Below are 25,120 nucleotides of genomic sequence, written 5' to 3'. Positions count from 1 at the left end.
ATTGTTCAATTGTGTTCTCTTGTAGGTGTTCTACTTCTGGTTTTGTGAGATGACAGGATTAGTTAATCCCAAGAGAGTCAAAACTGTCATTACAAAGCTGTAACATGAATGGGCTGGCCCCAATTTCAGCTTTTCAAGCAGTCCTGCATTCCTAGAGACATCCTAGGGTCATGAGCATTACATGATTCTTCTGTTTGTTATATGCACCCAGAACATCTTCCCATAAAAGGAATTTAACAGCAAATACTTACATTCTCAGGCATTTCCATTCACTTGTGCTCCATGCATTCCTCCTGTATTTTCTCATTTTCATTGCTGCACGTCCCCTTTGTGGATATGCAGCACTCTTCCACAGATATGTAAAAACAAGCTACCTAATTTCTAACATACTGCTGATCTGCTTATAACCCACACTTCTGACATGAAAATCATGGAGGCACAGAAATCAGCATAAAGACTAGCATATTAAAGGGATGAAAGAGAAGCATTTAGAAAAACTTCCACAAGAAGAAGAAACAGAAAAAGACAAGGTTAGATCTAGCCATGATGTGAGCAGAATGAATATGCCCACAGGGCATCAGAGGATGAAAACAGTAGGTGGTCTTTAAAGTTCTCATCTTTATTCCCAATAAACTAGAGGTGGCAGCTGGAAGCCTTCGGATAACCAAACCACCATTACCTTCGTTGTTAGTGTGTCACATCACCCCACTCTGAAATTCAGCTTGCACATCTACTGGCCATTTACCACTGAACAACATGCCCCACCTTCCTCTTCATTGAGCTCAGGGCTGCAAGATCCCATCATGCCAGCCTCAGTGTTCATCTGACCTGGGCCATTGATACGGCAATTTAGGGACCTAAACTTGGAGAAAACATTTCACTTTTAATCTTTCTCACATCTGATAACAGTTTGGTTCTCTGAACTGGCTCCCCAAGGATAAGAGGGGCACCCAAGAAAAGAAGACAGCAGCCACCATGGTTAAGGATGCTGGAGCGTCACCAGAGCTCCCAGTAGCCACCAGCCTAGCCATGAGCAAGCTTCAGCACAAAACCTCTCTCTTTCTTAGCACAAGACCCTGTTTGCTAACAGTATCACATTCATTACCTTACAGAGCACCTTCTGAATAAGGACACGCTACATTTTTGAGCGATCAGTCAAACCCAAACAATCAATTATACCTTTTGTCAAAACTGTTTACGCTTTCACACTGTGCTGGAGTCATTAAGAAGGAACACTGAGTAGGACTGGTTATTTATCCTCCTCCTCTTGCCCTGAAAGGGAATTAATCTTAAACTTTCCCTTTAATGATCTCAATAAAGGCTCACTGTAAATGACAGCAGGCTGCACTGACAAATATTTAAAAACAGAAGGGCCTCTGAATGACAGAGTTTAGCAACACACAACTGTTCCTCCACATGCACGCCAAGGGAAACTGAACCTCTATAGAAGGCAAGGTTAAAAATGTGCTGTGTGCCACTCCAGTGCTACAGAAAACATGCTGTAATTAGCAACCTCTAGAGATTTATTCAAGCTGAGAAAGATAAAAGTGAAAGGAGTGATTTAAAAGCAATTCTTAAAACTGCTGGCTGACCCATTTAACATGCTCTCAGTGTCTACACAGAAAATGCAAGTCTTCTGTCAAAGAAAGGTAGTTAATGAACCTGCCCTACACATCCACTGTCCCTCTCAGGACACCATCCGCCAGTGTGTGCCCCAGCCTTCACAGCGAGGTGGGCAATGCGCCGCAGCCCCACATGGGTGTCAGTCACATACAGCACCCTCACGGAGAGGAACGAAGCTTCAACAGAGAGTACGTGATTTACATGTGGTCCAGGGTGGGACACATCCCTTGCCTTGGCCTGACTGGTCCTCAGCGAATCCCTCCCTCTCACTGTCCTGTATCTCCATAAGCATTCCACATGCACCGAAACTAGCAACATGTTTTGGCAGAGAATAATAAACCAGAATGTTTCAAACTCTGGTCAGGATGATTTTCACTGAAATGCAAGAGGGAGATGGGGACTCCTCATTCAGAAAGGCCCCTATTCACGGCAGCCTTGCTCTCCTGCCACCGCCATATTTGGCAGACTTAATCTGTGATACTTTTCTAGGTGGGATGTTTATCTTATTCCCTTTCCGTCCAGAGGAAAAAGAAAGCCCACTTTTAGAAGAATTTTTAAGTCTCATTTTAAAACAGATGCAATATTTATCATTATTTTCCCATCATTCGCACTGCTCCCCTCCATGGATCTCCTTCTACCCAAGTAAAGCTGACAGTCCCCCACAGCAGAAAGCCACATTGATGGCTATCATCTCATTCATATGCACACTCAGAGCACTATAAATCTGCTCAAATATCATTCCTCCCCCAGGGCAATGTTTTTTTTTCCCCAGAATATCTACATTGCTAGCTGCAGAAATTTCTCCTTCTAATTAACTTATAGGCTCCAAATATCACCAGCTGGAGCTGCAGCACACAGCCTGGGCACTGAATGCAGGCGAAACCAGCGGAAGGATGAGGGTTTTTGCTATCCTTTCTTTGCTTTGGTGCTTTGTTTTTTTATTTTTCCTTTCATCTAGCAGCCAGCAAGTTTAAAATTACTAAACTCTTTATTGACACATCGACAATGAGTAACCTATGAATTGAATGAATTGAAACTATCCACACAATTCTTAGCTGATATTTTTGTTGGCTGTGTCATATCACGTTATATTTCTGATGTGTCATGATTATGCCTGAGTCACGGTGCAGCCTGTTGGAAGAACAAAGCACAATGCGATGCAACAGGACATACTGGTAAGGTCAAAAACCCCATATGACTGTTGATTGAGCATCACTAATTTGGATTTTGTTAATTCCCTTTAAAAGACCAGAACAAAGTTCAGAGAAGGTTAAAGTGCATATGCAGAGTCTAATAATCTATTAACACAACTACCTGCCATGTATGACTATGCAATAAGTCAGGGAGGGAATTTGCCAGAAACACTTCACTTTGCAAACAATATTTACAGACATTCTTGATTCATTACATTCTTTGTATACACAAAAAAGGGCAGTGTTTTTCTAACGAGAAAGCTCCAAGACATGAGCGGAGTAAAAAAAGGTAAAAAAACAAAACAAAAAAACCCCCTAAGTAGCATCCAAATTAGAAAAATAAGTTTACAATATTTTTAATTTTTGTTGATGAAAACTATTTACTAGTGGGATTGAATTCAGGTGGGCTGGGAGAGAAAACCTGGCTTCAAAGTAGCATCAAAAACCAGCAGGGAAACAAAGTAGTGATTTTAATCTTAAAACATTAAAAACTGCAAAGATCAACTCATTAAATGACCTTTACCTTTAAACTCCTACATTTCCAGGGATGAGTTGTGGTTTTGTTGGATTTTCTTTATTTAATGCAGACAACAAGGCTGATCTTCATTTTAATTTAAAACCAAAGGCAATTCGCAGACAGACATGGTGCTGTCACTTGAAAGAGAGCCACTAGGCTTCACTCTTCTGTCCATGCCGGTCATATAGACAAAGGCTTATTCCTTTGGTTGCTTCTGCATTAGCACAAAGTAGCTGTGCTACACTAGCAGCCTTGCCATCTTCCTGGAGACAGAACTGGGACCTCTGAGATCCTAAACCAATCTCAAGGAGGAATTTGAAAAGAGCAGGTTTGCATTCCTTACAGGAGTAAGGGAGAACTTAATGCTGAAGACAGTGTGATTTGTGATGATGATCTTAACCCAGTACCACTTCAAGAAATAAATTAGTTACTGTCTTTTAAGGCCATTCATACTTTGCCCAAATAAGGTTTCAAGAAACTTACAAGTGAAGTTATTTTGGCTTGGAGTACTATGTTTGCTGCCTAAAGAAGCCCATAGAACACTTAACTAGTGAAGGAAAAATGACACCAGCAAAGTGCTCCTTGTGTTCTACCTATGTGGGCATACTTTGGATCTGGACAGCAAAAACAACATGAATGAATGACACAAGATATAGCATTAAAAAAAATCTCCATTTTCCTGCCCTAACAGAAGGCTCAGTATGTGCTCCTGCAAAAAGAGTCATGCTATCATACTTTATCTTACTCGACAGGTACAGGCAGAAGCAGTTGATAAAGATCTTACAGGAGTCTTATAGGGAAAAAAAGAGGTGACTGACAAATCCCAAGAAGGCCACAATCATGCTGCTCAGTTCAGTTACATGGTAATACAAGAGAATGAGAAGCAAAGCAAAGGGAGACCAAATTTTGCTCTACTTACTCAAGAATTGTCCCTTCGTTTTGTTGAATTTCTGTGACTGGAAAAACTTTTATAAGAAACAACTTGTGTGTAGCATTTCAGCATCGAAAATATGCAATGCAGCTTCAAAAGCACACTGAAGTTTGCAATCCCTTTGAGTTTCCTTATGTTGCACCTGTAAACTTGATGCATTCAATATCCCTCTAGAAAATACTGATTGTGTGTAAAAGCACATTTCAGAACTTCGTATTTTGTAGCCAACATTCCCTTCAATCCTATTACAGATTAGTTCTATCGAGTAGTGCAGTCCTTTCATTACATTAGGTGGACCACTGACAATGACATTCTTCCACGTAGTGATCCCTGGGACTGCTGTAATCCTATGGTGAGCACCTCACAGTATCACCACTGATTCCAAAGCATAAGTGAAGTCACCTGACTGCCTTGCCCCCTGAAGTAAATCTTGCCTTTGAGACAACTCCCAAGGGAAGGATTGTTTTGCTATAGGATCTTGCAGGCCAAAGAAAATCAATGGGTTGATACATGAAATGGAGGGGATTAATTTTTGTGAGACAGAGCTTTTAAAATGTATTTATCTTAGTCCGTGTGACTGAAACAGGAAGATGTATCAGGGTGACAGTAGTAAAACCCTTAAAATTTTAAATTTTGGCACCACGTTTTCATAAACCCTTTCCCTGTCCCCGAGCATTATGTAACAGGTACTGGGGCAGCAAATTTACAGGTTTCTAGTCAAGCCCTCGAGCCATCTATCTAAAGAATCAATTTCTGTTCCTTCCAAACAGAAATGAAGCCAAAGACAGCCCAAATACACCTCTTTAAAAACACAATCACAACATCAGAACAAAGAGAAAATACCTTAACTTAGTTATGAAATTGTGAACCTGCATCAATCTTAAGCAACACATTTTGCCTTTGTTGATGCCATTCTGAAACAACACAAGGACTGTGAGATGATTTTCTTACTGAGTAGCACCATACTTGGAGTAACACATTACTGGTGGGACTCCCCTGATGATGTATTACACTAATGCATCATTAGGATGATGTTTCACACTGATGATATATTGCAGTGCAACATAATGAGAGCAATAGCTCACTGGGTGCATAATCCTGCCAGGAGCTGTGCGCCTGCAGCTCTCTGACTTCATTTGTACTTCAGGGTGTCCAAAGGCTTAGATGGATTAGATCTTCAGACACACACAGCTTAAAGGATGGCAGGAGTCAGAAAAATGCCAGCATACAGGTGGGTGCAGTTAATTACAGGCTTTGATGTACAGTATGCTAATATCAGGACACACTTTGGCATCTCATTTTAACACCTGTGCAAAACATCCTCTTCAAACTAAAAAGTAGCTGTAAACGGGGCTGTTGAAGATCCTTATTCTTATGCTTGCCTGCAGTAGCCTTTATAGCATACTCTGTGTGCTTATAGCCTTGATAAAAGTACTTAGCTTATATTTTCCACTCCAGATATCTGTTAGAAGGAGGAAGTCTGGGGAAAGGGGGTGATTGCTTGTTTTTGATCAATAAATTCGGGGAAAACAGTTCTGTTCAGCTATTTCTATGACCCAGACTAATAAAAAAATAGGTATTTTTGCCAACAACGAAAGATTCTGGTGACCTTTCTTCTGACCTTTTTTAACAAACAGAGCTATTTGATCTGTATGAAATTCTAAAAAGACTTTTGCAGTATCATTGGTGTCACTGACAAGAAGGCAACATTTTAAGATTTGTGAACTCTTCACTGTGAAACCATATACAATGTTCAAAAAGAGGGCAAATTGATATATAAACAAGGAAGGAACAAGCCAGTTTGAATAGTAAAAGAACTTCTCCAGTCTCTCACAGAAGCATTAACATTTACAATTCAACCACAACTTCATTATTTAGTTAGTTTTTGCTTCAACACCTTTGGGGTTCTTGACTAAGTCTAAAAGTGCACACACACACACAGAGTCACAAATATAGCCGGGATCCTGTGTGCAATTTCCATCTTTGTGTATTTATTCAGTTCTGAAAAACACAACAGTATTTTAGACAACTAACCAACATGCTCTGCATCAGGTTCTCCAAAGTAACAGTCATCCATGATGGACAGACCAGACTCCTCTCCAGGGAACATCAGCCTCTCTTGTTACAGATTAAAAATACGTGGCTTTCATACCTTTCTCCTGACAACTAGAATTGAGAAACTGCAGGGTAACTCATGAATTGGAAAAGAGTGTAGACACCTCAACTAGCTAAATGATGAGTTAATATCTCTTTCTTCCCTCCCCACTCCCCCACCCCTCACCCCATGTAGCCTTTCAGATTGCCTGAGTTATAGGGCAGTACAGAAAACAGGTTGGGAATACAAGGAAAGAGCTGATCTTTTCACGATCTGCCTCTGCAGCAGAAAAAGTTAAAAAAACCCCAACCAACAAAAACGAAAAAAAAAAAGGAAACCCAAAACAACAATAAACAAAAAGCAAACAAAACAAAACACATACCCTTCTCTCACTTTTAGGGTAACACTTCTAATCAGCCCTTCAGCACACCCTGCAATAAATTACATTCTAAGAAGATGATGCCAATTGACCATCATTCTGACCTAAAGTAGCCTGAATCGACCGGTCACCTGTCAGGGTACTGGGTGTTGTCCAAGCAGAGCTGTTCTCTCCCCACTGCCCATGGAGAGAACAAGGTCCACAGCAGAGAGAAGGGGTCAGCACAAACTCCACCTTGCAGTTTTTGGCATTCAGCTATGCTGCCCCCAAGCCTGGGAATGGCAATGAAAACTCACCGCTTAAACAGACTGCAAAATAACAAAGAAACAAAAAAGATCAGAATTACTTTATGTATTTCCCTCACAGTCGCCCATGCAAGGGCCAACCATGTCCTGGCCATAAATTCTCCGGCACAAGAGCATTATACCAAGGGAAAGGAATGCCTTTCCATCTGTGTATTTCCCCTCAGGCACTCACTTGATAATGAAACCAGTTAAGGTCTTTGGGTTCACAATGTTATTATAGTCGGATAATATTTTGTTTGCAGCCAAGCCTGGAGAACTCCTAAGTAGTGCAGTACAGGCACCATACACCTGTTAAGTCACAGTGTTTCTTCTGTAAGAGGACAAAACTGTTTTAGCCATCTCCTGAGATTTCCCCTCACAGTTAATTACAAAGCGATGACTGTACTCATTTCCTGATCTTAGAGGGAATCTATAACAAATGTCTGCCACAGGTGAAGCCTGCTCCCTCTGTCCCTCAGAAACATCAGCAATCCTTCTAGCAGCTGCCCTCCTTCACCCTTTTCCCCCAGTCATCCCAGACCTTCTTCTCCAACTGAAACACTGCAGAGAAAATAATAACCTCTTACTAGGAAAGAAATTGCATGGACTAACTAAGACTAACATTTTCTAAAATAATTTAACAATGCACCTCCTGAACACAAAAACATTGGCACAGGCATCCAGTCCAAGGTCATTCTGGAAAGATCTACAGTGGACATCAAGATGGACAGACCCAATCTGGCTGTTCTGCATTCAGAGATGCCAATGTAGTGATGCAGGAAGGGGTTTTGATTTTTGATTTGCACATTTTATAGATTTTAGGAATACAGTAGATGTAGCAAAGGCAGATCTAGTGTGTTAATATTTCTAGCAGCTTGAGTTTAATGTCTTTCTATTGTTACCCCTGTCCCAGATCAGTAAGCTCAAATTCTTTAGCTGTTTAGTCTCTTTTTAAGGCAGAAGGTTGAAGAATATCAAAAGGACACATAACACAGAACACTGGAAGAACTCCAGAAGACCGAGGAGGAGGAGGGTGATGAAGAGGAGGTCTCACCGACTCCCGACTCAAATCCTGAGAGGGTGGAACAGGGGTGGGAAAAGGTTGAATTGGAGATGTTTAAAGTAATGATTGGATAGATTATATTATAAAAGCCATAGAAATTAGAGTTTGCCCATGTGCGTGTCAATGTATTCCTGGTTGAGCATAGCTCATTAAAGTCACTGCCTGCTTATCTGATTTCCTTCAAAATTGGCTTGAAGGTTTTTTACAGACTTTTCAGACAACAGTAGAGAGCCACTCAGCATGACATCAGGATTTTATTCACTTCCTGAATTGGTTACATGACTAGAAAGATGAGCACATTTCCAAATGGTTTGGGAAGCAATTTTGTTTAAAATTATTAACATGCTCACAAAAAAATTTGCCCCTTGTTGGAACTGAAACTCATTGGAGCCATTTTCATTCTGTGATATCTACCCCTCTATGCAATTTTGATCCAAAGTACTGCATTGTACAAAGTATTGTGCCTTGTTCAGTACAAGATATTCTGAAATCAGGTCATGCAAGATATGCATTCTGGGGAAAAACTAAGGGAAAAGTAGCCCCTCCTAATAAGAAGTGATACTTTGTTGTGACAGCAACCTTTCTTCACGCTCCTCCTAGCAGGCTGATGCCTGATCCTGGGTGTAAATCCTCAGAAATAGGTCTCCCTGACCTTAGAGACATAAGGTGGGTCAGTGGTTCTCAACTTTCCAGAACAATAGCCAATTGAAAACAAGCAGATTTTTTTGCAAATCATCACACATGCTTACCATCAGCCTTGTGATTGGAAACTCAAAGGTGATGTGACTCAGCAGTGTGGCTCTGACACCTTCTTCATTACTCTTGTGGGATGACAACCGCTCAGCGGACACAGGTGAAGAGCACACCTTGGCTGGAGTCACCTCTGAGAAACTTAGAAATTGAATTTGGTCACTGGTTCTCACATTTTTACAAGATTTAAAATGTCATATTCCAGGAAGTAGTTTCTGTGTCATTATCCAGGCATGAGCCCTGTTCCAGACTATGCTCCCCCTTTTCTTGGCTGCCAAGAACCAGCCTAACCTTCCTAAAAAAATGTCTTTTGCATCTCTCTCACTGCAAACACACTTCACTGAAGATGGCACCATTCCACTTTTGAAGATAAAAACAAAGCATTTTCTTCAGCAAGGAAAGAGGGAGCAAAAACATTTTCTGAAATTGAATGTATGGGATTAAAAACACAGAATCACACAAACACCACATAAATCAACTAAATGAAACCAGACACAATGAGACAATGAGTTTCTGGATGATGGGTAGATTGACTGTGACTTGAAGCTCAGGCAAGGAAAGGGACTTGGGGCACTGGATTCCTTCTGTGATATAGCTCCACTTTACCAGCCTTGAACAACAGATCTGACCCAAAAAATACACTTTTCCTGCAAGGAGAAGAAACCTGCTAGATCCCAAAATGTGCTCAGTGCATCTGATGATAAAGGAGAAGCACTAGCTCCAGAGAGCCCTTGGACCTCTGAAGAGCAGCTTTAACAACTTTATTAACACCTTCTGAAATACTTTTACTTTTTTATTCCCCTCAAAAAAGAAAAAGTTTAACAAATAGGGCCATATAGTTCTTATCAGTTCATTGCTTTCTTACTGTAACTGCAACTGTGGAATCTCCTCGGTAGCCAAGAATTTTCATGGTCCCAGAGCTGATTAAACAATGAATTACCAAACAATATCACAGGAGAAAAAAAAATGCACATATCTCACTAAAAACTCATGGGTTTAGTGTTAATGATCTTCTTATGTACACTTCACCAGGTTTTTAAGTTCTGGGTTGTCCACTGCATAAAAGTCTCAGCACTGTTGGAAACCCCTGGCACACATGTGGAACACTTCGGAAGGATGTTAAAGGTTTGGCAGAAACCCTGTTTAAACTGCCCACATCAGTGACTCTCCATATACTTGCACTAGTGTTGGACTACCTCATTTAGGCTTCATGTTGACCGTGGAAGGCTTCAGTTTCGTCTTGGGCAACAAGGTAAAAAACTATTTCGTTATTAAAAAAAGTGAAATGGGGAATATATCCAATATGATACTTTGGTACTTGTGGAACAAAACTGGGAATTTTCTGTGCCTTGTGTTATATGTTTTAATTCACTTTCCCAAATAATTTACAAGAATGATTCACATTTTTTTACAAGGAAATACAGTTACCTATTTAAAAATAAAAGCTATTGCAACATGTTTTCATTGAGTTTGTATGAGTAATTACATACTAAAATGGCAAATATTCCTTCCAATAACACTCTGGCAGAGTTCACTACTTCTGCAAGTAATAAAAGTGAAGGAGAGCAAACCATGCTTCAAGATGTTTGGCTGCTGCACCATGAGGCAGCTGATGCATTCCAAATGTCTGTCAGGTCATTTTGCAAAACCAACCACCACTAATCAATAGTGAAATCTTTCTCTCTTTGATTTTAATATATTTCTGGTTTTGTTAAACAGGAGAAAATTGTAAATTAGTTGGACTCTGCCAGACCATGCAGCTTGGGGAAACATGTTGTCATCCTGATTGGTTAAGAGGTAAGATAACAGAGTTCAATTACGATACTTAATCAATTGCTGACCATGCACAGAGGTTTTGTGAAATAAGCTGCAGGATCTCCTTTCATACATCTACCTTTCCTTGATTCCAAGCTACTTGGAACAGAGATCATATCCGTCTTTGTTTGAAAACTCTATAGCAGTATGTTGCAGTGGTACCATAAATAAAAAGTAATAAATATATTAGGAAAGCCTTTAGAAAAGTCCATGTTATTTTTACTATTACTCATGCAGTCGCTATTTAAGAAACAATGCCAGGAAGATCTGAGACTTTAAGGGGACTTACAACAATTTTTGCAAGAATACACTACTGAAACTATGATGTTACTGATGGCAAAGTGTTCTGCAAGGTGTACCTGCTGCTTTTCCAAGTGCTTCTAACAGATGTTCAATTTCAAGTGGTCTGCAGATACCAATAGGCTGACGGTTCTGCAGGAATCAGAGCAGCAGATGTGCCCTGCACTATGTTTTGCTATTCCCTTTATGAATCAACATATCACCCTGTGGGTTTATAGCTAGTTTATTTTATAATGACATCACTACTTCTATACTTTTAATCATTCCCTCAGGATTTAATTTCTCAGAACTCTTGATCCTGGAATTTCTATGCAAAAGCAATATATAATAAACAGATTTCTTTACATCATGTAGCTAGCTCTATATCCCACCACATGCCTTTGCTGATAGCTTTTAGGTAGTGCTGGTGTATATGTGAATTCTTCCAAACAGATTTACAACATGGCCTCATTTCAGGGCTGTAAACTAACGTCAGTGCGTCTCTCTGCAGGACCATTACCCTCAAAAAAGTATCACTCAGTGGCAGGAAGGAATGAGCATAGGAAGGGAACAAGGATAGAAAGAATGGGGATTTCCATTGGCTCTGCTGTAGACACTAGGTATCACCCCTGTCACATGCTGTGGTCCATGGCAGATTAACAGCACTACTTGCACTGTACCCAACTGAAATCACAACGCACAGGGAACTGGGCTGCAGACAGTGACTTGATTGTTACAGGACACTCCTCTGGCTTTTGGCTTGGATGCTTTCAATCTTAAAAGGGAGCAGTTTTTTCTCCCTCAAATACAGTTGCAGACGTTGCTACAGCCCAGAGGTTTTGGGGCAGAACTTCTGGTAACAGCTGTAGGCTGTACAGATCAGCCACAGGATAGCACCTTTCTTCCCTGGAGTATTCACTACTGGTAAAAAGGGTATTTCTTCTTATTTTTAAATACACAGAGGAAAAAGTGATGCTATAGCAGCTGTGTTTAAAGGACTTTTGGCATTTTCTTCATTGAAACTAATTTTTTAGGTATTTAAAATTGACTGGAAGAAAACATCACAGGTTGTAAAAGGTTCTGGTTAGTATTTATGCTATGAAGACCCGAAACATCTAAACACTTTTAACTTTGAGAAAGGAGAACTGCATAAGCATACACTTCACCCCTCCATGTTGTCTCAGAAATTATACTCCTCACATTACTGCAAATATCAAAATACATCTTTAGAAAAAGCTAGCTTTTGAAAAGTATCTTAGATCTTAAATTTACAGATGAATGCTATCTGCTCATACTGATCTAGCTAAGAAAATAAGGCTTTAATTTCTAAGAAGCAGCTACACAGTTTTTGCATGCATACAGGGAAAAATGATGGCCAGTTGTGACCACAGGGAGAGTCTCCCTAGCCTCACAGGAGCTGTGCACCCATGCTGGGATCTGAATTCATCCATGGAAAAGGATGAGGAAATCCAACCTAAAAGGATGAGCTAAGTATTTTTCTGCGTTTTCCACAATAATTTTTTTTCTTTTCTTGCTAATCTTCAATTCTTGCAATTTATGTTTCTCTTGAAAAGTTGTATGAGACTTAGTGTAAGTCTCAGATTTATACATATGAAACTCAGGAAAGCTAATGCTGAGGTTAAATCAAATTTGGCTAGCCTTCAGCACTGAAAACCAGAAAAGGCCAAGCTCCACCTGGAGGTGCACACCTACTGCTTCCAAAAATTATCTGACTTTCATCTTAACTGAAGCCATAAGCAAAAGTGTTGTGTAATGGCAGGCAGCACACCAAGCCCACAAACATCTCAGAGTACTCCAAAAGCCGAAGCACATTCCCCAGAGACAGAGCATACCATGAGCCCTCCAGATCCACCCCTCCTACTCTGCTCTGGGCTGCCAAGAAATGCTGAACCAAACTCTTCCATTGTCTGAACCCAGCATTTCTCCCCCAAAATCTCCCATCCATGACTTTCAGTTCCCCTCCCAAACAGCTTGAACTATGGGATGAAAATCATGCTCAGGTTTGCTCCTCTGGCATAACCTGAGTCCTGAGACCTGTGAAGCTCATTTGTGCAGGCACCTAAACATCCTTGGAAGCTTTCCTGAGAAGCAAGGATTACCACAAAATGACAGAGCTAAGCTAAGGGCACATTGCCATCATCCAGCCTTCTCCAGCATGGAGGCACAGCCGCACAGGGACTTCCAGTGCATCCCCTCCTTCAAAACCTGAAATTCCAGGCAAATCATGGACCCTGCTACTTCCTCCAACTGAGACCATGAAGGAATAAACACACACAGGGCAGACACTGGGCATGTTGCTCACTGCAACACAGAACTGAGATACAGCCATGGGGCACTCAGCAGCTCAACCCTGAGGAGACCCACTATATTTAGGGTATGACTACTTTCTAAAAATGCATTATCTAGACAAAACAGTTGAGTATCTTAGGGATGCAGGTTCTGGTTTTCCGAATATTTCTGATATTTACTCTGACATTTCCTCTGAGTGTGCGTAGTGTTTTGAAAGGAAAAGAGTTTTCGGTTGCTTAAGGCAGTCCTTCCTGTTGGTTACACTATCCCAAATCTAAGTTTTCACATGAATAAAACTGTTGCTTTAAGTCTGATTTCAAACATGTGGTAAAGGCAAATCTAACAATTTTATGAGATATAGTTACTTTTGTAGAGGGTGAGTTTGCCCTGGGGAATTTATCCTGACTAGATTTATCACAAGTTTTTTGAATCAGATAATTTTGTTTGATAGCACATCTGGCAGCATCATAAAATCTTGACGTCCCAAGCTATTACACAGGAATTACTTTTGTAAATCATTTATGAATATTAGTGATGTAGGCCTATTCTGGGCAGTAAAAAGGAAACGGAGCACTGAAGGACAAAGGAAGGGAAAAAGGATTCCCCGCCTTTTTGGGGCTTATCAGATAGGGTGGGTATTAATCATTTTAAATGGGAAACATGCTGTCAATGATATAGCTGAAAAGTCCACATAACATAACTTGTACCCTATATTCCCTAAACAGGCAAAAGAGGAAGATATTCAAGCTGAGGAAAACCATAAATTGATCTCTCCTGAAGAAAATCTGGGCATGTCCACATCTTAAATGAAACTTCCCAATTAAATGCTGTGTATTGCTAAAAGCATAGTAAACACAAACTAGGAACTCAAGTAGACTACAGGAGGAAAGCCTTACCAAGGTCAGCACTGAGACAAAATAAAAACCACATTTAATCTAAAAAAATTTAAAAATTACAAAATCCTCTAAAATCCATGGTGACATGCCTTTTGAACACAGCAACACGACTGAATGGAAACTCTCCATATAATTAAAATGCCGTGATTAGCTGCTAAACATATGCCTTCAGACAGAAACCTGGCAAAATGAAATCTTATATTCACTCTTAACATCTGAGATTAGCTCAGCTGGTTAAAACTTGGTTGTAATAATGCCAAAGTCATGGGTTCAATCCCCTGTATGGGCCATTGACTTAAGAGTTGGACTTGATGATCTTTGTGGGTCCTTTCCAACTCAGAATAGTCTGTGAGTCTGTGACACAATGAACAATTTCAGAAGATTGCACCTATTGATTTGGATTGGAAACACATCAGATGCTGAAATACCTTTGGGTGCTGCCACCTGATCAAACCCTAAGCCTGGCATTATATTCCCTTTGAACAATATACTGTGTGCTTCACATGCTGTTGATGAATCAACACCAAACACACCATCTCCAGGCAGGTGGAGGAGCGACAGATAGGTCACCCAGTATGACCTGGCAATAGGGGACAAGAACAAGCCCTTCCCTCTTCATTCCTGACATCCTCAATACTGAGAGCTACTGGGTGTTACTTTTGTTGAGCCAGAACAGAGAAAAAGGTTGTTTGCACTAATCTGCAGAAACATGTTTCCAAGCTTAGGTAAGAAGGCATTTTGCTGGGGAATTTCCTTGCTTTGGGGCCCATAAGGAGGGAAGGAGCTCTGACAGCTCCTGTTTGACTTCTAAATGCCAGGCTCCTTCAGACTAAAGCAGGTCTAAAAGGCATACACAGAGCCATCACAGAGCACGTGCCAGTATTATACCATGCACTTCCCCTGCTGGACAATTTCTAAATTTGGCTTCTTCCCAGGAAGCAAATTCCTGTCCATACACACCCAGAACAGATTTCTCACAGATGAGCATGCTGCCCACTAAAATCCAAAGCAGGCTGCATCCACAGGGTGCCGAGGACCCACTCAGGCAGGGCAGAGCTATAGCAGGAGTCACCTGTTGTGCCAAGTAGAGGTGTTCCTGTTTTTTTAGAAAGTGGCGATACTGAAAATTACAATGTAATATAGTTTTAGTAATTGAAGGATGGATGCTTTCAAGCTACACAAAGAGCCTGCCCAAGAAAAAATCCCACAATATGAACAAAAGGAGGAATTGAAAAGAAATGGAGATTTCCAAGGACTGGAATGATATCTGCAGGGTATCATCTGGACATGGCTCCTCAGACCTGCCAGCGTGAGGTAACATTGGCTGTAGCTAAGAAATCTGATATTCATATTCTGTTTATCCCCCTCTTTCTGAATGCAAACACATGTTCTGCCTTTTCAATAAAGCTGGACAACACATGCACTGAATAGGTACATTGAAAATCATCTGTTAATTGCAGATATGTGTAAATGACCACACAGCAAGCATTCCTGGGGAGACAGGCCTGGAAAAAACGGGAGACAGCTACAGTAAGACTAGAAGGTATGAAGAAAACTCAACAACATAATCAAGCAAAGCTGATTCATATATTTTTTTCAAATTCAATGTAACTACTAAAATGTTATTTTAGACAATTCCAGAGTGTCAAAGAGTGAAGAAGGTTTTTTTTTATTAGTCCATTACAGATAGCGCTTGCCTCAGTAACCACGCCAATGCAAGAAAATCCATCATGTACTAACCATGCTTCAATCCCCAACAGAAATATTCTCCATTTTGTGAAGTAAAGTGAGATGTGGGAGTCCTTGACCTTCTAAGTAATTAAGGGAAACAGAGACATTCTTGTTTTTATTAGAGACACACAAACTATTTGAAAATAATTTGAATAGCTGAAGAATTAGTGTATTTGCCTGTTCATGAGTAGTGCAGATAGTTTAGAGTTCTCTTGGGGGCAACACATCGTAATGAATATCTGCTATTCATATTTAATGCAATTTGCCAAAGAGTGCTTTTGGGAGGACTTTTTGTGTCAATATAATGATTAACAACAGGACTGGAAAAGTAAATGAATTCCTGCAATGGGTGGGGCTGGCAAAAATATCTTGCAGTACTACACCAGTAACACTGGATTTAGCTGTATGCTTTTAATAATACTAATGGAAAATCCATTTCCTAGTGAAAAAAAAAAAAAAAAGGTCAGCAATCTTTAAGTTGGAGTTCAAGTGGTAAATAACCAGCATTAATGGAAGGAAAAACAATTCCAGCAGAAACCCCCAAAGCAACAATCTGCTGTTCTGAGCATGTCTGAAAAGCCTGAGATGCAATACTGACTACTAAATATAATAATTAGTATTTACATAGCAGTAACCAGAAGTTATAGTTACCTCCTTGTCTACCTCTTCGAGTTCCTTTGATGATCTTACTTTCCATACATTTTGTCATACTTAGAAGAGTTACATAAAAGGGAACATAAAGTCCTTTACTGTCTACAAAACACTTTTGAAATGCGCCAGACAGAATAGCATGCAAAAGCTTGGCTAAAACACAAGTGACCTTAGTACGGATTTTTCTCCATGAGATCCCAACAGTCCTCTAAATAACACATTAAGTTTATTTTTTCCAAACTATCTGGACGAAGCAACACTACTAAGTTGATGTAAATTCCAGGACATTCCTGTACCAGGATCACTGCTTTCCCTGTCATCTTACCAAGCTACTCCTATTTCTCCTTTGCAACAAATGAAGACAGAATATCAACAATCCAAAGGTTGATGTTGGCAGCCTAAGGACCAAAACGTGGCAGAGGGGCTAGAGGTAAAATATGGGGTTGCTCCCATCGAATGCCCATTCAAGCAGGATGCCTGAAGCAGGACACTCAATCCAAGCAGAGAACGAACAATTGTCAAACAAAGTGTTTTATTATCTAGTGGCTCCCACTGTGGTTATTGTCCAGATCCTTTTTTAATTTGATCTAGGATATGCTCAGGGATTCATTCCTTTCATCACAGCATTAGCTCAGATTAAGCTTTTTCCTCCACAATCTCCAGCTCTCACCAACTGGCTTTGTTACGTAGTGATCTTCACCTGTGTTAAATGAATTCTGTAAAACTCATTCTGGTGAAGCAACATTAGAGAAACCAGTCTTGCAAAGATACTTTACCAACAAGCAGCAGGGATTCATCTTCCCCCTGCTGAGAGTTGCCTGTGAAACTGTGACATCGCTGTCTGCCTTGCAGTTCCATCAGCCGTAACATAAATGCAGTACTTTCCTCACCAGTTTTTAACTCCCTGGATAGACTACAATGATCTGTGTGGCTTTTACATACCTTCCTTCACAAATTTCAAGTGGCGCTTCACTTTGTTAGGTTTTGGGGTTTTTTTTTGTAGCTTGGGTTTTTTTTCAAGACTAATTTTTATAATTAGGTTTTTTCTAGAAATTAAAATTGGCAATTACATCCACAACAGGTGTTTTATAAAGAAGGAAAACTCTTCTACATTTGGTATTCTTACATTTTGACAGTTGCCTTACTGGTTTCTGGCAGCAGTCATGATGACAAAAAGAATCCTGGCCTTTCTTCCAGGACTGATGAAGAACAATGCCACTCAGATCCCAAAACTGCCTGTGTGACTGCTACTCTCTTGAACCTAAGATGCTTTTACTTTAATAAAATGTCATGTAACAATATTTGTCCATATTTGTTTATTCCTCCCCCATATATTTCCCAAGTGTTCTGTGAGGTTCCTATTGTAAACATTTCAGGCTCTGCAGGACTTTTGTCAGTTCCCCACAGCTGCTCCCAGTATGGCAAGGAACTGAAACCTCTTGGTCCAGAACAGACTGGCATATGACTCAAAAAGGAGTGCCTCCGCTTTCACCTTCCCTTACCATTTCTAAATGAGCGAAGCAGTTACTTCCTGAAACAATCTCTGTTATGTAGAAGAAATTCTTCATTATTAATGAGGACAGGGAAGCCTGAATACCACCTGATCTCAGGAGTGAAGATATCTGCTCTGTGCTCTACAGGGTAATGTAGTGGTAGGTAAATCAATCGGACTTCACAAAAGTAACGATCTTGACCGTGATCTCGTTCATTGTTAATGCATAGTTCACAGATGCATAAAAGTGACATTTTTTCATCTTCTGACCTCTTCAGCACTGTGACCAGACCTCTAATTATTAAGCATTTTGCACTATGTATCTCAGTATAAAAACAGAAGCCAAGTCACAGGTCACAGAGGCAACAGCACTATTAACATCAATGAAATTAAATCACTCCATCCTGAATGTTTATAGTAAGACCCTGGTGCACACACAATTCATAAGTCTCATATGTATTGCTCTTAGTTTAAAAGGAGTAGAGATACCTACCCCAACTGTAGATTGAGATAACTTAATGCAACTTGATACTAGGTTGTCTGCTACCATTAAAAGTCTAAAACCAAGACAGAATCAAATAAGACGATAATATGAATGCTTAAATGGCTGTAACTTTGAACAAAAGCTGTTGAACTGCATTGCTTTTAAAAGATTAAAGAGATCTTCATAGCATTCCTGTTATGTAAAATAATTTCTATTGGATTTTACATGAATGGAAAGAATCTGAAAGATAAATAGTACAATAGCTTCAAACACATAAAGAGCAGTGGTATGGCCAAACTTTAATTTCTTCAGGTCTTTGCAAAAGAGTTCTGTTCTTCCACCACTGAGTATAAGTTCTAAATTCGATAGAGGTCATCAGTCATAGCGACCTCAGCTCATGAATGGCTTCATTGAGAAAAACAAACAAATAAACAAAATCCACAATGAAGAACAGAACCCTGAAATATAAGCCAAAGCTCAACCTGCATGTTTCCAAGAATTTGTTTTTCTAACTCCAGTAATATAAACTTCAAGCTCCAGAATCAGAAGTCTACAGGTTTCCATACAAGACAATGTTGCCACAACAGATATGAAAACAGAGTTGTACAAACTAGAAGAGTCATCCTGCATTGGACTCTGTCTGAAAAGAATTTCTCATTCGAGTTACCATCCTTCCTATCTTGCCAATTTTAGCTGGTGTTTTCAAACACTATTGCTTGAGCTATGCACAACAACGGACAGGCATTTGTGCTCAGTCACAGCAAGCCAGTGCTGCAAAGCACCTCAACAAAATTACTGCCCTGAAAGACATAAAGATGCACATCCCGAGATTCAGAAGTAGCCACCTATTTTGCATACTGACGGAAAGCCATACTTAGCACTATTTTTCTGAGAGTCTGAACAGTGACTGGTTTATCAATTATTAATAATACATCTGCAACACCATCTTAATTCCACAAGAATAACTCATGGAAAAGAAAAACACTGCATTCCTGATCATATATATTTGGTATTTACCAATGTATGTCTCAGAAAAACTTCCCATTAACTAACACAAATATTCTTCAACAAGTGCTCCTGAAGTATTGGGGAATAAATTCAGGATGATAATCTGATATTAATCAGCATAATTTCAACAGGATTGGAAAACTGAAGTTACTTGTAGATCTTCTGGCTGAAAGTGTTCTGTTTTTTACCTCCCTACAATAAATCTCTGCAATAGAACAGAAAAAATAAAAGCCTGACCTAATAATACTTCTTCCCGTGTGTGACTGGATGAAAATTGTCCACACAACTGGAAAAAAAGAAACCAATTTACTTCAAGACTGCCTAGTCTTCCAATATATGTATCTAAAACAGGAAGCCAGAATTAGCATTAGGCACCACAAACCCTACAACTTACTCTTCAGAAGTTTTGGATTCTCTGTGGTTTCCCATTCAAATTTGGAGCTGAAACTTTGTGTGATTCCTGTAGAAAGATATACTAGGGACACTGCTATAATAAATTTCCTCTAGTAGAAAATGCAATTGTTCTGATCATGTGCTCTTTTAGTCAAGTCCTCACATCCAACAGTCACAGTAATGTAATTAAATAAGCACCTTCAACAACAAATTGATCTACAAACCTGTATACATCTGGGTTTCCTGAGTGATAAATATATCAGTCACCCACTGCAAAGACCTCCAGAGATGTATCTCATCTACGTGATTCTACTTAAAGAGTTTATACCTGGAACAGCTTTGTTTGGAGCCACTTAAACATATATAAACTGAGACCAAGTAGAAAGCATGTGTTTGTCATAAGGCAATGAAAAAACCTTGCCCAGCTAATACACTCAGCAGTGCTGCACATAGAACTGTTCTGGTTTTGGCTGGGATAGAGTTAATTTTCTTCCTAGCAGCTGGTGGAGTGCTGTGGTTTTTGGATTTAATATGAGAATAATGTTGATAGCAGCAACTAAAGCATCACTGTGTTAAGTAGTGTTTACTTGAGGTCAAGGGCTTTTCAGTTTTCCATGGACTGCCAATGAGGAGGTGCACAAGGAATTGGAAGGGAACACAGCCAGGACAGCTGACCTGAACTGGCCAAAGTGATATTCCATACCATAGAATGCCATCCCCAGTATATAAACTCAGGGGAGTTGGCTGGGAGCTGCCAATCGCTGCTTGCAGATTGGCTGGGCATTGGTCAGCATGTGGTAAGCAACCGTAGTCAGCATTGCTTGACTCTCTTGGGTTTTATTTCTCTTTCTTTTCATAGTCTCCCTTTTCATTACAATTATATTATATTTTATTTCAGTTTTTAACTTGCTCTAGTCTCCAACCACAAGTTTTACTTTTTTTCTCCAATGGTCTTCCTTGTCCCACTTTAGGGGCGAGGGGGTGTCAGCAAGCTCTGTGTGATACTTGGTTGCTGTCTGGGCTTAAACCACAACAGAAACTCAATCATAGACTCAAGGACTCATTCTGCAGCCACAGGCAGCTCACAGCTACCAGCTGTCCACTGGGCTGCTCTTCAAAAGCTGCCCTGGAAGAAAGTAGTTTCTTATGGAAGAAAAGTAAAGCAGTATTAATTACTGTGCAGCTTAACAGAATTCTCTACTGAGGAATCATTGCTGTTCATGAATACAGAAAGATCTATTTTCTGTAGAAACATTGGATTCTGCAGCTAATACAATCATGCAGGATATAACAAAATCCATAGCAGATTTTGTCACTCTTGTTTTCCACAGCTTTGGCATATCATACAGTGTGTTTATTTTTATAAAAACAAGATTAAGTGAAAATAGCATTTCAAAATGCATGGTCTTTGGCCAAATAAAATACATCATAGATGAACAACTGCAATTACTCTTAAAATAATTTCAGAATGAACATGATCAGTTTTTGTTAGAGGAGAACTGGTCAATAAAAGCTGTTAATGCCAAATACTTACTTGCAGGTGATGGGGTGCTGCATCCGCTGGTTGGTTGGTGACTCTGCAGTCCATGGAGGGAAGGTAGTGACAGTCCACCAATAACTGGAGGAAAAAGTAATGGATATGGTGCTGCTGGATAGTGAGTCATATGTCCATTCACAGCCGGTACTGGACATGTGCGGCTACTGGTTGTCATGTTAACACCTCACAGTGGGCAAATATTACGTTGCATCACTCCAGGCCAGCAAATAGTTACTTCAAATTGCGAATGAACAGGGCTCTCAAGTCTGAAGGTACTCCTTGAGCTGGATTGCGTGGTGAAGAAAAGGAAATTCACCAGATCAGGTCCATCCTATATTTCATCGCTGCTTTCTATTGCTGTCTTATATAGGACATTCTTGCTCTGCAGACTGTGGATAGAAAGTCTTTTTACTCTGTTACAAGAGTGTAATTCAGTTGCTTACACAAATGTTTCCCTGGGAGTGCAGTTGCTCTCTACAGATGCATGCTGACCCAGTCTGAGGGAAGAAAATAATATCTTGATTATAATATACATATTATTAAAATATACACATAGAAAAATCTTTTATTCCTTTGCTACTCTTGTTATGTTAGAACTTATTTACAAGTGTCCCAGGAGGTCAGCTTGATGGTTCACCCTACTGAAACTAACAGCAGAACACCCACTAACTTGATTTCCTTGCCCCGTGTGCTACCCCAAAAACTATTTCTGGTCTGACACAATCTTGTTTTGAAAATTGCAAAATTTAAAAATGATGCATCAATAACTACCTGAAATATCAATACTGAAGGAGAAAAAAAAATCAACTTCTGAAAAATTTCTCTGTCTGTGAAACCTTTCAGTTCCCCCCAGAAGTTACAGAACAAATGGCACTGAGGAGGCTCTCCACGCACTTTGGTGCCATGGCTCCAGCAGGGCACTGAGGCACTGTGTCTGAGGGGAAAGGGGAACTGCCCAAACAAACAAGCACCCATTATTTCATAAGCTGGGTGAATGGCTGACATGATGGCAATACACTGCTCCTGTGCTTCGCTATAGAACTTGCTTCCTCTCATGACCACCACCTTCAAAGTCATCCAGAGCTATACACATCTTCCTCAGAGTTTCACCCATATGACTGTCAGCTTTCAGGGGGGTCCTCATTTTTCAGTCTCTATACTGACAGCCTCAAACAGAGAACAGGGCACTTCTCGTGATATTCTCAACCATGAACTTTGCTCACACCATAACTGTTTAAGTCTATATACAGCAAGAGGTCTTTGAATCAACCTGCTCGTGCAACACCAATAAGTGCCACTGGTGTCTTGAGAGATATTCTACTGGGAAGGCTGCAACCACTCCATATTGCAAACACTGCTCCTGCATCTGCTACAGTTAGCAATCAGGAACCACATCCACATCTATATAGCATTTTTAACTGTAATTCTTTGAAATTACATCCTGAAACCAAAGGCAGGAACATTTTTGGGTGGGAAAATAAAGGGAGAGGTGAAATGATGTGTCAAGATCACAAAGCAAAATTCATGCCAGAGGAGGAAAACTTAACAATGCAATGCTGACTATCACTACTGCTACTCAGTGTAGTAGTTGTCAGTAAGAATTCAAATGAGCAAGAAGAAAAAAAGGAAAAAAACCAACCCTGAATGCATATGTTTTCCTGTCAGAGACTAGAGGAGTGTTTTTGCTCTGTGTGGAATACCAGAAAAGGTTACCAGCTGTGCATGTTTTCAGACAGCAGTTTCTGCTGAGTGCAGTCTGCTTGGGGATAACAGAACTGTAGCTTGTAAGCATTTGATAACTGTGTAAATTATGCACAAAATACCTTTAATGCTAATGGAGGCAGATGTATCCAGAGATGAGACTGTTAGAGGGGGTACAGGAAGCCAAGGCCCAGCTGCTGACCATGCCAAGGTCAAGGACCACATGCCTAGCGACCTGGGAAACCAGGCAGATCTTTTGAGGGAGGCTCAACACCTAACATATATTGACTCATAAGCAACACAAAATGAGATGAGCCATCACTGGTGCCCGTTTTACCTAGTTAAGGCTTTATGAAGCTTAAGAGACAAGGAAAGTCAAGTATCAAAGGAACATGCAAAGAACTAATGTTTTCTAAAGCAATTCCACAAGAGTCGGCAAAAATACTACACTTCTAAGTGTTTGCAAAAAAACAAAGAGGGGAGAGACGCTGATGAATACCAGCCCTAAAAATATGTGCATTAAATTAAACACAGAACAAGGTAATCTATTTTTAAGTGATTTAGGGCTTTGGAAATAAAATTCATCCTATAAAACTATCTAATACCTTCAATTATATTTCTATCAGACAGAAAAATGCAGAGCTCACCATAATTTATAAACGTTCCCAGAACCACATCAGATATATTTGCATATTTAAGTGAAAAGTATTCAGAAAAAAAAAGCAATTCCTTCAGGACAGAGGGGAAAAAGGGCACTCAGGGAAACTCTTTGGTCACTTCTTCTTTACTGGAGGAACATGGTCTGTGATGGACCTGATGATGACAAAACACAGCAGTGTTCTAGTTAGTCGGTATGCAAATACATATACCCAACAGTGCCAAAGCTAGGTTCCAATCCTATAGCTGAAATAACTACCCGAAAGCAAGTTTCTCTTGCCTTACTCAAAAATCACCCTCCTTTCAACACTCAGGGACAGAAATTTCCTGCAAGTAGCTGTGCTGAAGGTAAGCCTTCAGAACTTTTCTCTCCAAATATAGGCAGAGAGGGAAGACAATATCAAAGGTGTGATACTTTAAACAGTGTGTCATTTGACTCCAGGTAGTGCTCCTTGGGAGCATTAGGTTGTTATAAATATTCACACAGCTGAACATCTACACAATGGTCAAGGAAGAAATTGTAGGCAGACACCTATGTATCAGCAACTCTTGTAGAGAAGCAAATGTCACATGTGCTCTGTGGTTACCAAGACACTTCAAGTCCCTTGAAGAGATCACCAACCCATCACTTCCATCACTCCACAGCAGAGGACATCATGAAGTAGAAACCACTGCAGCACAGGAAACCCAGTGATCAGTTTTTCCTATTCATACCAGTTCCATGGCACAACTCCCAAGGCACACTTCACTCATGTATCACCAGACTGGCATGTTCATGTCCCTGAATTCACTGATGAAACCCAGCACTGGACATCAGTCATAGATGTCTAGGCTGTATATGATTCCGATGTGAAAACATCCATTTTGCTTAACTAAACCTGTATCGCAGTGGAAGACACTGTATGAATATCAGCTTTGACCAAAAGATTTTCCTTGCTATGGTAAATACCGTGGGGCTGAAGCAGCATATCCTCTCTGGACCAAGACATTTGCCCAGAAGCAAGTCTCATCCTTTCCATTCTCTATGGACTTTAAACATATCTTACTGTGGTCTAAACCTGGATTTTCTCAAAGAGGGAGTTCATAAGCTTCCCCTAAATGGGACAGGAAGAGCCATCTACAGCAGCTGAGGAGCAACTGAGAAGGAACAAGCCAAACCGACTGCAGTCACCTTGGTGGTGGGTGACCACCCATTCATGTGAGGCAAGAGCATGGATTTCTGCCCTGTAGGCATAAGGCAAAATTTTCAGAAAATGACTGTCATCAAGACACTTCAAAGGATCTACTCAGCATATGATGAAAATCCTTTTCCATTAGACTGTTCCTTAGTG

At 40.2% G+C, this 25,120-nt stretch overlaps 1 protein-coding gene across 1 annotated transcript in view; it reads right to left on the bottom strand.

Annotated features, from left to right (window-relative positions):
* RARB (retinoic acid receptor beta) overlaps window positions 1-25,120 on the bottom strand; it is a 323,973-nt gene that overhangs the window by 169,757 nt on the left and 129,096 nt on the right. Inside the window, exon 3 of the mRNA XM_071561104.1 lies at window positions 21,429-21,928. Coding sequence (XP_071417205.1) covers window positions 21,429-21,606 — 178 coding nt within the window. The 5' untranslated portion in view covers window positions 21,607-21,928. The remainder of the gene's footprint in view (window positions 1-21,428; window positions 21,929-25,120) is intronic.

Source organism: Pithys albifrons, chromosome 7 (assembly GCF_047495875.1).
Source record: "Pithys albifrons albifrons isolate INPA30051 chromosome 7, PitAlb_v1, whole genome shotgun sequence".
In the NCBI taxonomy this organism is placed as follows: Eukaryota; Metazoa; Chordata; class Aves; order Passeriformes; family Thamnophilidae; genus Pithys; species Pithys albifrons.
This window is presented reverse-complemented; position numbering and strand designations above follow the sequence as displayed.